General features: G+C 43.0%; 1 protein-coding gene and 1 long non-coding RNA gene across 3 annotated transcripts in view; one reads left to right on the top strand and one right to left on the bottom strand.

Annotated features, from left to right (window-relative positions):
• The window catches only part of LOC116950755 (inactive dipeptidyl peptidase 10), a 613,867-nt gene that overhangs the window by 576,389 nt on the left and 21,609 nt on the right, over positions 1 to 15,869 (bottom strand). Inside the window, exon 1 of one of the 2 annotated variants that reach the window (XM_032968796.2) lies at positions 1,429 to 2,203. The exons of the other annotated variant lie outside the window; for it this stretch is intronic. Within the exon in view, the coding sequence (XP_032824687.1) occupies positions 1,429 to 1,479 (51 nt within the window). The 5' untranslated portion in view covers positions 1,480 to 2,203. Of the gene's footprint in view, positions 1 to 1,428; positions 2,204 to 15,869 lie in introns of those variants that run through there. 2 annotated transcript variants of the gene reach the window in all.
• On the top strand, positions 1,617 to 5,550 carry LOC142925568 (uncharacterized). The gene is made up of 2 exons (XR_012942532.1): positions 1,617 to 1,726; positions 2,187 to 5,550. It is a non-coding gene; the product is annotated as an uncharacterized LOC142925568 (long non-coding RNA).

Raw genomic sequence — 15,869 nt, 5'->3', positions numbered from 1 at the left:
CTTTTGATTAATGTGGCCAATCATTCTAATCAATTGGCAGGTGTGCAATTTGGAGTGGTTTCATGCCTCTTTTAACTCCCAGGAAGACAGATTTGAACACACAGGGCAAAGCGTGCAGCTGGATGTTACCAGAGCATTTACGCTACAAGAGATTGACTTAATCAACAGCACTAGTACAGCACAACGGTGTTGCTGTACCAGTAACGAATTGGCATGTTCTGTTTACGTGACAAACCTTACTAATGGGCTGTGTCGGGTGGTGGCGGGTTTAACGACACATTTATATATTTACGCGATCTAACCCAAAATAACCTGTAGTATAGATTAATCAACAAAGTTGGTTTGCAAATGTTGCAGCATTCACAATCGGCCTATTGAACAACAACCACGAGTCTAGGCGTGATGAAGGCTGCATACTTATATCTTAAGAGGACATACGCAACAGTGTCGTCTATCTTCCTTGGAAACCCTTACCTATACGGCTGGAGTATATAAATGTCATGTTAAATGAAGCGTGCACTATTGAGCACGTCTCGTATATCAATTACTGTGTACAAATGCTGCTTTTGAGACGCGATATCATATCGTGCCACAGACACTCAGATCTCGTGTCATTTTCTAACATACGGGTGGTATACGTACTTTATTCAGTAGCTATAACACATCGTCGTGGGGGAAAAAATGCAGCATACCACCAACAAGCAATAACTGATTCCATATCAAGCGCCAAACACTACATATCAACATCACATAGCTGTGACATGTATATCGTATACATGTTTACAGAGCCACCGTGGCCACGGCTGTTTGGGAGACGAGATATTTCCACGACTAAATAAGAGTAATAACCTGTATTCCGTGTACGGCCACACGCGTCGCATCGCCAAATGAAATCTTGGTTTAGGTGTTGCGAGGGTGAACGTGTGGGGAGAAGATCGTTTGAGCTTCGCCATAGCACCCGGGACGTGTATCGGATAGCTCACGTTTGCATCGCTTCCCTGACGCTCTCTATAGGAGCCTCCAGCGACAGCCAAATCAATAGGAGATACAGGCATAGCGTGAAACCCTATCAGCAAATTCTCAAGAACGACTTCGTGTCTTTATCACGGGCAACGACACCGCACGCGACCAGCCGTCAATATTTACTGCCAAAGTATCTTTCAAAGCGACGACAAAACTCGTGCGTAAATACGCAACACGGCCAGTACTCGCCGCGCGGTCGCGTTCGCGGACCGCGCGCAGTGATCATTAGGTGTCTCACGTCCCCACACACAAGACGCACCACCACACACAACACACGGCAGACAAGCGCATCCCGCCGACGGGGCTCTCGACGTTCGCACACGCGGTCGCGAAGAGCAAACGGCCAACGGCCACACAAAAAAAACCGAGGGGGGTTTGGTGTGGGAGGGTGGCAAATCGGCTCACCATCATGTGTCCCTCCATTCGGGCCGTTTTGATCATGGGCTCTTCCCCCATGGCGGCTCACTGGGTGTGGACGAACTGACGGGACCGGCGGAATGGACGGGATGGGGACGCGGACGGTTGGCCTCAGCAGCAGTGGCAGCAGTCGTGTCCGCGGGCCGGGTTCTGTGGCGAAGCCTCCAGCGTGAGCAGCAGCACCGGCATGAGGAGCATCAGTGGCGGCGGCAGCAGCAGCAGCATCACCACCACGGAGGATCCCCTCCCTCCAGGGCCGCGCACAGCGAGCGGCGCTCACGTGTTGGTGTGTTGAGGAGAGTGCGGCGTAAAGTGCTCTCTTCTTCTCGCTCTTCCTATGCACGTCTTGACAGTACCATCAATAATGTTTGATTGTACGAATAATATTAGCGTGGTGGTTTATGATTGCGAGTATATACCATAAAGTACTGTATTGCTGTATGAATTGTCTTATTATAATTGTAAGCAATTATTATACACCTCTGTATTATTAGCATTCGACTGTTAGTAATTCCATCGCTTGCTATTCCTACGTAAACTGTAACACCATTTACATTGTTTCATTTATTTTCATAGGCTGACGCATTGATGAACACGACTATCAACGCGCTATTGAAGAATGTTGATATCACCAATAACACCACAGCGCTAGGCTACATTACACTAAGTCATGTGCAGTACGCGCATGCATTTATTTCTTTATTTCCCCGCCCCATTCCCACTTCTCGATTCAATCCTCGTTGCAGCAGCAGCTGCGTCGCAGATATAGCAACCTCCACCACCACGGTCTATGGGCCCCGGCGCTCCTACACCACGTGTCGCTGTTCTTGCTGCTGCTGCTGCCGTGGCCAATACGGGACCCCCCCCCCACCAACCCCCCACCACCACATTGCCCCGAGCCTGCGAGGACCACCCCGCGGGTTGCTCCGGGAGATGGGATAAACTGATGGCTACTGGGATGCGAGCAGCAGCCACGAGGTGGCACCGCCCTCTCAACATTCACACGCGTGGCCCATGTGGGGTGCAGCCACGGGTGGGAGGAGGTGGACACGGGGCCCTGTGCATCGTGCGAGTTTCGCCGAGCAAGTGCGTGCTCCGATGGAGCGAGCTCTCGACAACCGAGATGCCGCCCGCTCATGAGTTCCACACGTGCACATGCCTGCCGTGTGGAGGGAAGCGTCTGGAAAGTCCACGTTTGCCTTGGTGGAAGTCAGTCCGTCCTCGGGACGGCCACTACTGATTTCCCGCAATGTATATATGATATGGCGAGTCATGAGTTCGATGTAGAGCAGTGTTTCGATTTAAAGCTTTCGTGATTGCAGGCATTCATATTCTTGGTTCTTTCGGTAAAGTCACGTAGAAGGGAAATAATTAAATAATAAAAAGACAACGATGCAATTCTCACGACGTTTCGATTGCAACACAAGCAATCATCGTCAGGTGTGAAAAACTACAGCAAGAAATTTTGAAAAAAGTGGCTGCTTTTTTATTTACGTTAGCACCACGGACAGCAACTCGCGGTTGTTCAGACGGACGAGTCCATCTATGCTCGGAATGGAGGAGGGGGGAGAGAAGGAGAATGGAATGCGGTCTGAAAGTCACCGTAAGCGTGAACATAATTAAGACTCGAAATTGTTCATCACATCCTTCCAATGATTGCTAAGCCAAAATCCATCTTCTCGGTTGAAATTGTCTCTGTATATGTGAGAGGTTCTCTGCAAGCCATCTGGCTACCATGAGAGATTCGTTCATGAGGCTATCCACATATACAAACACAGATACAATTTCAACCGAGATCATAGATTCTGGCTTAACAATCATTGGAAGGATGCGATAAACCATTTCGGGTCTGAATTGTTTGTGTTCACGCTTACGGTGACTTTCAGACCGCACACCATTCTCCTTCTCTCCCTCCTCCGTTCCGAGCATAGATGGACTCGTCCCTCTGAACAATCGCTAGTTGCTGTCCGTGGTGCTAACGTTAAGAAAAAACCGCCACTTTTTTCAAAATTTCTTGTGGTTTTTCACACCTGATGATGATTGCTTGCGTTGCAATCGAAACGTCGTGATAATTTTATTGTTTTATTTTTATGTTTCCCTTCTACGTGACTTTACCGAAAGAACCAAGAATATAGAGCAGTGTTATTCACTAATTTTCAGAGGGGGCGGGACACTTTTGCCGATTAGACATCAGTTTGAGGGCCGCCACACATTTGAAACCATTGGGTTTGACAGCACGATGGGGTGTTATCGCTATGTATTGTCGGGGGCCGCACGTTAGGGGCCGTACTAAATGCCACCAGGGGCCACCAGAGGCCCGCGGGCCTTGCAATGAAGAACTGATGTAGAGCATTGCTCAGCTGGATGTGTTTCGTTGTCAATTTAAACTGGCTGACAAGAGCAAATGTTCACAAATATTTGCACTTTAGTAATAATGTCCCTTGCACATAATAGCCTAAATGAGTATCAAGAGAGTGCTGTTATTTAAAATGCTTTTGATTTACGGTGCATTATTTGGTTTAATTTTATTTTTTATGCATTTCATTTGGCGAGCTTCTGGTTATCGCCATAATGTGTATCCCGGGGCTATTATAAATTGACCGTCTCTGTGCCATGAGAACCCAGAGTTAAATAAAGGAATACGTTTTATATGTGGGTCCTGATTGGGATATCTGGCCAATATTTATTGGACATTTTATTGTTCAACAAAACCCAAACCGAAAACCAAAACAAATGGTGAAGGAAGTATACGACTCAAAACCCACATTGACCGGTCAGAAGCACATTTCCTGTGCTTATATCAATTGACCATCGTGTGTCTGTAGATTAAGATTCTCACACCCAGGATGATGTCTGCACGGTCCAATAACTCCACCCCCAAAGGGCTATGTTGCAGACGTGTTGCACCCCGTATATACATTTATACGGATAGTATTACATTTCTACTGAATCGGAGAGCTTACACATTACATCATATATATTGGGAAGGTTTTCCTTCGGTCTGTTTTATTCCTAACCTGTCTATGATCAGTTAAGCAGCAACACTTTAAATAATCTACGTATCTGAGTCTACTCCCTCCGCTGTCACTTGATAACACCACTCACTGCGCCATTGGTGATTGTAATAAAAGCAGACTGGTCCCGCTTCTAGAAATGTGCAGTGCTCGTAACACAACGCGTGCCGCACAATTATCTAAAGAGCACAAAGCACCTTTGATCAGATTTTATGTAGTAGAAAGGCAGTCACAAGTTTCCACGACGCTGTGCCATTTCAACGGACTCCTACAGACTACGTTAAATACAATATTTTGATTCTTACAAATCACTCTCCCCACACCCAGGCCATCCAATCGCTGTGCTCCTCCACGTCTCTATCCATTCCTCCGATCATTGTACTCACACTTGCCACCCACGCTTCCCGCAACACATCTCCTCTCAGCCGCCATCAACGTGATGCATCCCATCCTGTCCTTTCATCCCATCCCATGCACAGGGGCCGTCGGTCCACAAGGGGTTTTCCAGCCCCGCCCCGCCCCCTCTCCCCCACCCAAAGCAATTGCACCCAATTTTACGAAAGCTTAAGATTCGTTTTCGGGACCTTTCTAGCATTAACCAAATTCGAACATACATAGCTGGACGGATACCAAAACACGCATCAGCCAGTGCGAGCTGTCCATGTGCAGCACGAGGAGGCATGCTGCACACACGGGGTACGCACTCCCAAACAACAACATTATACAGCCACGTCGAGGCGGCTGTGTGTAACAACTGGAAATGAGCGAGGAGAGCGCTACGTATTCTACTGCATACATAACCTGCAATGTGAATTGGACAACAGTTCTATTCGGTCGTGTATGGACTCTTCAGTAAACTGTAGTCTGCGCTAATTCAATTGAGTACCGCATTTTCCCGCATATAACCCGCGAGGTATACCACTTTTTACAAAATAAAACAAGACCCTGCGGGGTATATGGAGGTGCGGGCTATCCCAAAAATATTTTACACACGCGACGTCTTAACACGTTTAATTTTTTCATGGTAGGACTATCCACTATGCAACACTTACCTTTGACTAAAGCACTGCTGAATAAACCACTCACACTAAAATTGCACATGTTATCACGTTCTAAATTATTCGAATTGTTTGAAGTGCGCGTACTGTTTACCGGCGACGGGAGAGCTGGGGGGGAGAGAGAGGTGGGGGTTGGGGCAGCTGGGGGGAGAGAGAGGTGGGGGGTTGGGAGCGAAGCAACGGCGCTTACCGTAGTGCCACTATTATCTACGAAGTGCGCAATCTACCAGTACTAAAACTGTACTTACTTATCTACCAGTTATGTGTTATTTATTGGATATTGACTTTTGTTACTTATTTACTCTTTTAAGTTCACTCGTTTCTGGTTAGTTTGTTTTCTTTGTGCACGTTATGATTTTAATGTTAACAATTGATAGTGGAATGTATTACAAATGTAAACTTCGTATTAATATGATGGAATTAAGTTGCGGTAACGACGTTAAAGATATGAATGCATGCGGGGTACAGTGAGGGAAAAAAGTATTTCATCCCCTGCTGACTTTGTACGTTTGCCCACTGACAAAGAAATAATCAGTCTATAATTTTAATGGTAGGTTTATTTTAACAGTGAGAGACAGAATAACAACAACAAAATCCAGAAAAACGCATGTCAAAAATGTTATAAATTGATTTGCATTCTAATGAGGAAAATAAGTATTTGACCCCCTCTCAATCAGAAAGATTTCTGGCTCCCAGGTGTCTTTTATATAGGTAACGAGCTGAGATTAGGAGCACACTCTTAAAGGGAGTGCTCCTAATCTCAGCTTGTTACCTGTATAAAAGACACCTGTCCACAGAAGCAATCAATCAATCAGATTCCAAACTCTCCACCATGGCCAAGACCAAAGAGCTCTCCAAGGATGTCAGGCACATGATTGTAGACCTACACAAGGCTGGAATGGGCTACAAGACAATTGCCAAGCAGCTTGGTGAGAAGGTGACAACAGTTGGTGCGATTATTCGCAAATGGACGAAACACAAAATAACTGTCAATCTCCCTCGGCCTGGGGCTCCATGCAAGATCTCACCTCGTGGAGTTGCAATGATAATGAGAACGGTGATGAATCAGCCCAGAACTACACGGGAGGATCTTGTCAATGATCTCAAGGCAGCTGGGACCATAGTCACCAAGAAAACAATTGGTAACACACTACACCGTGAAGGACTGAAATCCTGCAGCGCCCGCAAGGTCCCCCTGCTCAAGAAAGCACATATACATGCCCGTCTGAAGTTTGCCAGTGAACATATGAATGATTCAGAGGACAACTGGGTGAAAGTGTTGTGGTCAGATGAGACCAAGAACACCATCCCCACCGTCAAACATGGAGGTGGACACATTATGCTTTGGGGGTATTTTTCTGCTAAGGGGACAGCACAACTTGACTGCATCAAAGGGACGATGGACGGGGCCATGTACCGTCAAATCTTGGGTGAGAACCTCCTTCCCTCAGCCAGGGCATTGAAAATGGGTCGTGGATGTGTATTCCAGCATGACAATGACTCAAAACACACGGCCAAGGCAACAAAGGAGTGGCTCAAGAAGAAGCACATTAAGGTCCTGGAGTGGCCTAACCAGTCTCCAGACCTTAATCCTATAGAAAATATGTGGAGGGAGCTGAAGGTTCGAGTTGCCAAAAGTCAGCCTCGAAACCTTAATGGCTTGGAGAAGATCTGCAAAGAAGAGTGGGACAAAATCCCTCCTGAGATGTGTGCAAACCTGGTGGCCAACTAAAAGAAACGTCTGACCTCTGTGATTGCCAACAAGGGTTTTGCCACCAAGTACTAAGTCATGTTTTGCAGAGGGGTCAAATACTTATTTCCCTCATTAAAATGCAAATCAATTTATAACATTTTTGACATGCGTTTTTCTGGATTTTTTTGTTGTTATTCTGTCTCTCACTGTTCAAATAAATCTACCATTAAAATTAAAATTATCAGTAGACAAACGTACAAAATCAGCAGGGGATCAAATACTTTTTTCCCTCACTGTATATGGAGGTGCGGGCTATCTGAAATTTGTTTTACACAAAATGCCATTTTTGCGGGGCATATGCGTCTGCGAGTTATATGCGGGAAAATACGGTAATCGCGAAACTACACGAACTCTCTCTTTCCTGAAGCCCTCTTGTGGCGAGCATATCTCGACATCGGCATATAGCTCCTGAACATGTACACAAGATTATAACGAAATGTACCCACCCCTACGTTCATGGACTAGGATATGCAATTCATATTACCTTCGTAAGAATATACTCCTGGGCAGTATATAATCAGGTCTTAATTTTTCACTGAATATGTTCCGTTGGTAGACTGAAAAGGATACGTGACTATTAGCCACATCCGTCGCGAGAGGTATACTGGGGGTGCTGTGCCGGGTGCAGAAATGTTTATCGGGCCTCTGACCCGTCCACACCCAGCTTAAATTAAGAACTAAATATATCCGTATATATTCCAATAAAACACAGTTATGTTATTAATATATAATTAATATTTAATGCACTTAAAATTTCGTTATCGAACTTGTATCATCAGCTATGTTTAAAACACTGCTGGATAAAGGCTTCACCAAGCCGCACCCACCTCTCATAGTCCTGCGATTATAATCCACGAAGCGGCTACCGTAAACTCCATCTGCTTGGTGCACATTCTCGAAAGTGTTCCATTTCTTGGCTGCCACTCTATTACTATCTTTGACCATCGACCACGATCCCTTCTTGCGAAGGCTCCTGCCCAAGCCTAATTACTTTTCTTAACCGTTTGAGTTATATCAAATGGTTAATCTCTCGCAATGGGTCCTCACACGTTTAGATAAAGTAAATAAAGTAATAGCACTCAATGGCCTCCTGTCATACGGTTTAATAAAAAAATGTAAATAAATAACGAACCCCTGGATCATCATCAGTGACTTAAAACACATTCCTGCGGAGGGAGCTGGTAGGAACGTTGGGTTGCTCGGTCAATGGCCAGGGTCAACGGCGGCGTGGTGTATTCCGCAAATATTCCCGACTGTGAGGGCGGGCACAAGCCGGCGTGAGTAGGTTAAACGTTGAGTTTTATAAGGGCACCACGGGGTGACCAGCCCCTCCCCACCTGGCCCTACCCCTCCCACCCCCCACCCAGCCCCACCCTCCCCACCCAGCCCCTCCCCACCATCCCCTCCCCACCCAGCCCCTCCCGCCCCACCCAGCCCCATCCCACCCTCCCCTCTCCACCCAGCCCCACCCCTCCTATTTTTGGATGCACGACCGACGGACGGACACAATAATCCCCTGTGGGCTGGTGTAACCAGGAGGTTCCTACCAGTACCACTGCTACAAGGTAAGCCTAACCAATACCGTTCATTGTCTTTTTGTCTTCCAGAAAAAAAGTATTAATTGCCTGCATTTTTTTCAAACTGAAGATTCTACTGTATTGATACACTATAGTTTATGAAATTAATGTAGCCTATATTCAACGCATTGCATCTAACCGTGTTTTATGTTGAAGTATATATGTCTACATACGTTACAATGTTGTAGCAAGTGAAAAACATGTTAGAGAGCAAAGTGGGTGCAACATTAGACCAGGCATTTAGCATTCAGACTTCAACTGCAAAACTCATGAATACTCATCATGTCATTCTAATACGCTGGCTCGTCATGCAAACTGTGTAATGAGATCGAAGGCCTTGAAATTGTCTTGTATTAACTTTGGATTCATAAGTTATCCTTGTTTTTTCTATGGCAGCTCTTATTCTCAACGGCCATTAAAGGGAGTAGATTATATTTTGTCTTCAAGGCAATCAGACCTCTCAACTACACGCTAGCCTATTTTTATGAGTCTTACAGATATCTTCCCTCCACCTCTTTCAACCTCTTTTTGTCATGGTGAGCATGATATAATCATTTACTTTACAAAGTACCTGCACTCATTACTATTGACTGTAAGTACTCTGGCACAGTCAAAATTATATAGTCTCTAAGTGTTCTTGTTGGACTATAAACTTTCCAGTTCTCTAATATTTGCTCACAACATGGAGCCAACCCATGCAATAGTTAACAAAAAAATACTCAAGTAATGATAATGATCTGTACATAGGTTACTTCTCTTAAAGACTGATTGCTGAAGTTATAAAATAGGTTCTTAAATCTATGCAAATAATCCCAACAAAGGTCAACGTCAATCAAGAATAAGAGAAAGTGGGATCAAATATTGTAATTTAAAAAAAAATAATGTGGGTCATACTTATGGGTTTGTGATTCTTGTCTTTCTTTGAACGACAAAATTAATGGACCAAATCCCCAGTGCAATGCGTTTCCACCATTTCATCCATTCTGTATGAGAACCTTGTCCTGAGAGTTTTTTGATCAACGCACAAAAAACATGTTGAATACTTTAAAAAAATATATATATAACTTCATATGTAACCAAAGAAAATGCAGTGTCATGAAGCCAACAGGTGATGTGTAAACCATCTTCTAGTTTAATGACTGATGTTTCATCAAACCAGCATGATTGCAATATACTGCAATATGTAATTAAATATCAGCTGCATAATCTCATACCTTAAACATTAGTCTCAAAACTCAATTAAAGGCAGCAGTTTTATTGAGAACAAAACAGTGAATCGACTGTCGAAACATTGAACATTCAGGTAACAGTAAGGCAGCGGTTAGAACTCTTGACGTATTAAACAAACTGTCAAAGGATTGCATATCATTTATAGCACACCAAAATATTGTTAAGTCACTTCACATTTCTTGAAACTAAATTAGAGTGGCTTCACGATTTAAAATGGAACCAAAACAATGCTGTAGCCACTTTAGATTACATTAACTCTGCAAACTGGCGTGTATGCTTCAAAATAATTTCATAATAACAACATATGTGCACAAAGAACCCAACACTTTATTTTAAATCTATTGATCGTTATCTATGAAAAAATAACTCGCCTCATGTATATTGGCCTTTGAGTTAATATTCTTACCTATAAAAGGCATTTTTTGTCTATCCGTCCGTCTCTCTGTCTGTCCGTCTGTCTGTGGACGCGTGCTTGCGAAGGATTTGGCTCACGAACCATGAGGTTTACGTTTTTGAAAAGTAGCCGGGTACTACGCCGTAAGTCCCGTTGTGAGCCAGCGCTATTCCGTTTTCCCATCTGTCAACTTTAAAGTAGTTAAATTAATAATAAAAAGCTATCCCGTAATATTTAATTATTTCCTCGAGCTGCTGCAACTGCCCGGGGTTGCCCCTGGCAACGCATGCGCGTCATCGGTGGAGGGTGGGGGGGTTTCTCCTTCGCGTTCGAAATGCAAAAAAAATACACACAACGCTGAGGTAAATTAATCAAAGTGTCATGTCCTCTTCTCTCCCCCCCACCCCAATGTGTGCACTTACTACTATAGGGTCGGTAGATACTAATATTATAGCGCTTAGATAGTAGGGGTGGGGTAGTGACCCAGCCGACAGCCTTAGCCGACTGGGCAATCTAGGCAAGGCCGGGGGCTCTGCACGGGACTCGGCCTCACCACGGCACTCTGTCAAGTTAGTAGTTTGTGCTATAGAGTCGATATATACTGTTATAGAGTCAGCATGTACTACTGTGGTCATAGCAGGTACCACAGTATGCACTTCTGTAATCTTAGCAGGTACCACCACAGTGAGTATGCACTGCTGTAGTGATAGCAGGTTACCACCAAAGTCGGTATGCACTGCTGTAATCATAGCAGGTACCACCACAGTCAGTATGCACTGCTGTAGTGAAAGCAGGTACCACCACAGTATGCACTGCTGTAATCATAGCAGGTACCACCACAGTCAGTATGCACTGCTGTAATAGCAGGTACCACCACAGTCGGTATGCATTGCTGTAGTGATAGCAGGTACCACCACAGTATGCACTGCTGTAATCTTAGCAGGTACCACCACATTTGGTATGCACTGCTGCAGTGATAGCAGGCACCACCACAGTCAGGTCCTAGTCGATTCCAAGGAAATGTTTGCGCTTGCAGCGCTGGACATAGTTGGCTGTAGCATGTACGCACCATTTTTATGCTCCTGTTTATATTTCAAAGTTAGCATTTTATATTCAAATTTTAGTTTTTTCAGATAGCGAAAGTCAGATTTTATTCATGTCATGTTATAAACTTTTCCAGGTTAGTACTTCCCTTTTGTTTGGTTTAAGATATATCATGGGACATCCTTTGCCTGTACCAAAATATGAGAATAGGTTTTCCCCTTTTTTCTGGCAACAAACAGGTGTTAAGATGTTAAAACACCAAACTGAAACCTTTTACAAGGAATCATGTCTGCATTAACCACACTACTTGTAGTCAGAATGCAAACAAAAATATACTCTGGTGATATATGCATTGTCTTTGAAACTGATTGGTCCACACCAAAGACAGTTTTCTTTTGAGCCTTGTCTCAAAACGGTGTTAGACCAGAGGACGTCAAAATGCGTACAGCACAAAGACAATGCCTCTGGTATGGACTAATCAGTTTCAGAGACAATGCATATATTATTAGAGTATGTTTTTTGTTTGTATTCTCACTACAAGTATTGTGGTTAATGCAGACATGATTTCTTGTATAAGGTTTTAGTTTGGTGTTTTAACATTTTAACACCTGTTTGTTGCCAAAAAAAGGGGAAAACCTCTTCTCATATTTTGGTACTGGCAAAGGAGGTCCCATGATGTAGCTGCTCACCCGAGCTTGAATATGGGGGCTAGTTAGCAATGAAGCCTGCCACTTGTATTATTGTGAATGTTATTTGTAGTTGGATAAGTCGAGCCAGACTTGTGCCCATGTAACTTTAACGCATTATTGAGAGCAAGGATGAAAACGTATTTTATCCACAGTTCAATGTTCTATGCAGCACTATTCATTTAGGCTGCAGTATGGTTATTACATAAAGTGACCTTATTTAACACAGTAGCTTATTCTCTTGTTGTATAGCTATTCAGTGCTAATACAGGTGCCTGGTCCATCCAGGACCTATTGTTGAGATTCATGTTATCTAAGACAATGTTATGATGCTGCAGTGTTCATTCATTGTATTGATATTGCAAGTATTAATGGTTGCTATATTTTGTTTTCTGTTTTTCCATCAGTTTTACCTCATTGAGAACCATGAAACTCATTCTGCCTTGCGGCAAGTATGGGGGTGTGCGTACACAGGAATTTCCTGATATAATGTTGAGTTTGGTCACGTGACCAGGAAGTGACGATTTAAGATTCTCTAAGCCATGAGGCAGGGTATCAGCCATTACACAGAGTACAAAATGGAGGCGCAAATAGCGTCTCAGTGAAGACAGGTGCATCTCTTCATTGTGGGACTTTAAGAAGCATTGTCGGTAAGTTTGTTTATGTTCTAATACTGGGAATGCTGTTATGTTAGGATTGTCGTTATAATGCTGTAAATGCCTTTAGAATGTTGTTAAATTGTTATGATAAATATGAGGCCTAGTTAACAACGAAGCCTGCCACTTGCATTATTGTGAATGTTACTTGGAATTGAAAAAATCGAGTTAGATTTGTACCCATGTAACTTTAATGCGATCTTGAGACCAAGGATGAAGAAGTATCTCATCCACAGTTCAGTGTTATGTGGAGCGCTGTACATTTAGGCTGCAGTATGGTGATTACACGATGTGACATTATTTAACAAAGCTTATTCTCTTGTATAGCTATTCAGTGCTAATGTAGGTGCCTGGTCCATCCAGGACCTATTGTTGAGTTCCATGTTATGATGCTCCTTGTGTTCATTCATTGCATCGATATTGCAAGTATTAACAGATGCTGTATTTTGTGCTGTGTTTTTCCATCAGTTTTACCTCGTTCAATTAATTAAATACGTCGGAGTCGGATGTTCACCCTGGCTCTGAAAGTTTATTGAAGGCGAGGTTGACTACTCGGATAGTGGTGCAATGCAGCGCACAGTGAGGCCGAGACACCCGTTGAAAATCATTGAAACTCGTTGAAACTCATTGATACTCATTGAGACCTCATTGATATTCATTCATGCTCATTCATTAAATACGTTGGAGTCAGATGTTCACCCTGACTCTGAAGGTTTATTGAATGCAAGGTTAACTACTTGGACAGTGGTGCAACGCAACACACAGCGAGGCCGAGACAATAAAGATGATATGGAGGCACAAGAATGGAGAACATTTTTGTCCATTCTGGCAACTACCTGATGATGCTGGTTACAACTAGCAGCTAAACATCTGTACACAAATTGTAAAATGTTGTGGATTGCTCACCAACACTACGAATCAGTAAGAAGTTAGCATGTTTGTTCACACATTTAACTTATGCGATTTGACGCAAACACCTATTATGAATCATAATATTTGGTTGCGAAACCCTACCGTGTTATGACTATATCAGTGTTCAAGGCAGGGGTAGAGGGGCTTCCGACACACCCTGTACCAGAGCACTAAGTCATCTCCTCCAAAACCTAAACTCTTTTTCCCTTATCCTCTTCGCTTCAATCACCTTCACCCTCCAGATGAGCATTTTTCGTTTAATCACACTGTGCCATTTTTTTCCATATGAGTTGTATACTAATGTTATTAAAATATCACCCCCTACTTATCTACATACAATTGTTTTTTTTATTCCCGTGTCTTGACAAAGAAAAATGCAAAGCAGTCCAGCTTATGAAACCAGCCATCAATGTTGTCTGTATTCTACATTAACCTTTGCAATTGTACACATGGAAATCATTAGCGAGAGTACTGTCTGCAGGACTGACCTTCACCTTTTCATATGAACTTCTCAAATTGGCCATTTACTCACTGTCAAACTTAACAAAACCAAATGTGGTGTGATAAAAGGTAAAGGTCAACCGAGCATTTTACAACAGCACTCACCACTTCCAGCAGGGGGCTGCCATTTTCAAACAAGCATATGGCGTCTGTCTCCTATTGTCATGGTGGACTAAAAAGCCTTATGAAAGTGAACAAAAGAAATGGTGCAATTCCTTTCATTGCAACATAGTCAAGCTCTTGCCAAACACATGTACCGTACTGCGATTTAAACCAAACAAATATATATCCAGGATCTTCACGTTAAATTGTGAGATTTGTTTTTGTTTTGTAAATTATGTCAAGTACAATATCAAAGGTCTCATAGACCTACACGACACAGACTAGCATCTTGGAAACCAAGTTGAGATGTTAAAGTATAGCAAACCCTCTCTATCCGTGGAGGTTACATTCTTGAAAACGCTCGTGAATCAAGTGAGGGTTTATTGTATATCGTCTGCATCTCTTCGCAGTCCTGAGTCAGTGGTGGAAAGTCCACAGGCATAGGAATGTCAACTTCTCAAAAAGCGGTACCCATTTTTATCAAATTTGAAGGACGTTGGCTGAAATTTGAACTCGCAGATATAACTGTATAAAGTGTCAATTAAACTTGAAATGAGTGTTTATGTGAATTAATTCGAATTGTTCATTAATACTCTTTAAATAACCTCTATTTTTTACATTTACGAATACGCAGCTTAGAAATACAGTATTGTCTAATTCGTTATTGAGTTTTTTTTTTGTTTCAATGTCATGCTGTCTGGATTCTTGTTGTTTTGATGTATTTTTTATCCTGAATTATATAAGGTGGCCTTAAGGGTTATGTACCAAGAAATCAATTATAGGCCAATCAAATAGATTTCAACAATAGATGAGTTGATTGTTTAAGAGAAGCTAGAGGATACACAGCATATCCATCATTATCAGCCATGATCAATCCACTGCGGGATGAAGGCTTCCCCAAGCTGTCGCCATCTCTCATAGTTCTGGAACGTAACAATCCTTCCAGGATCTGCAAACGAAACAGTTTTTTCACACTGCTGGTGAACATCCTCCATTACAGTTTTCACTTCCATACACCCCCAGGCCAAGAGTCAACTGGTGTATTTAGCTTAGATCGTGTAAATATAAATGTGTCGTTAAACCCGCCACCACTGACACAGCCAATTAGTAAGGTTTGTCACGTAAACAAAACATCCAATTTAGTTACTACAGTATTATGCTGTACCTATTTGTCAGATAAACATGATTAACATGATCCATTGTAACTTATATGACTATATTAATCCCCCACTGGTCTTCACACCTGATATACTCAGTGACATCACATTCACCCCCCTATTTAAGACTGAAACAGGAGGACTTCTTCACAATTCTGGCTATCGCTGATTAAGCTGGTTGTAATTATCAGCAAAACGTCATACTCAAATTCTACATGTGGGTTTAGTAACTAATTGGCGCATTTGTTTTACATGCCAAACCTTACAAATTGGCTGTGTCGGGTGGTGGCGGGTTTAACGACACATTTACACGATCTAACAAAAAACCTTTATTTTGGATATTGG

This window comes from Petromyzon marinus, chromosome 2 (genome assembly GCF_048934315.1).
Source record: "Petromyzon marinus isolate PM22_M1 ecotype Great Lakes invasive population chromosome 2, UKy_Petmar_22M1.pri1.0, whole genome shotgun sequence".
Taxonomy (NCBI): domain Eukaryota; kingdom Metazoa; phylum Chordata; class Hyperoartia; order Petromyzontiformes; family Petromyzontidae; genus Petromyzon; species Petromyzon marinus.
The sequence above is the reverse complement of the archived record's forward strand: the minus strand, read 5'-3'. Positions and strand labels throughout refer to the sequence as shown.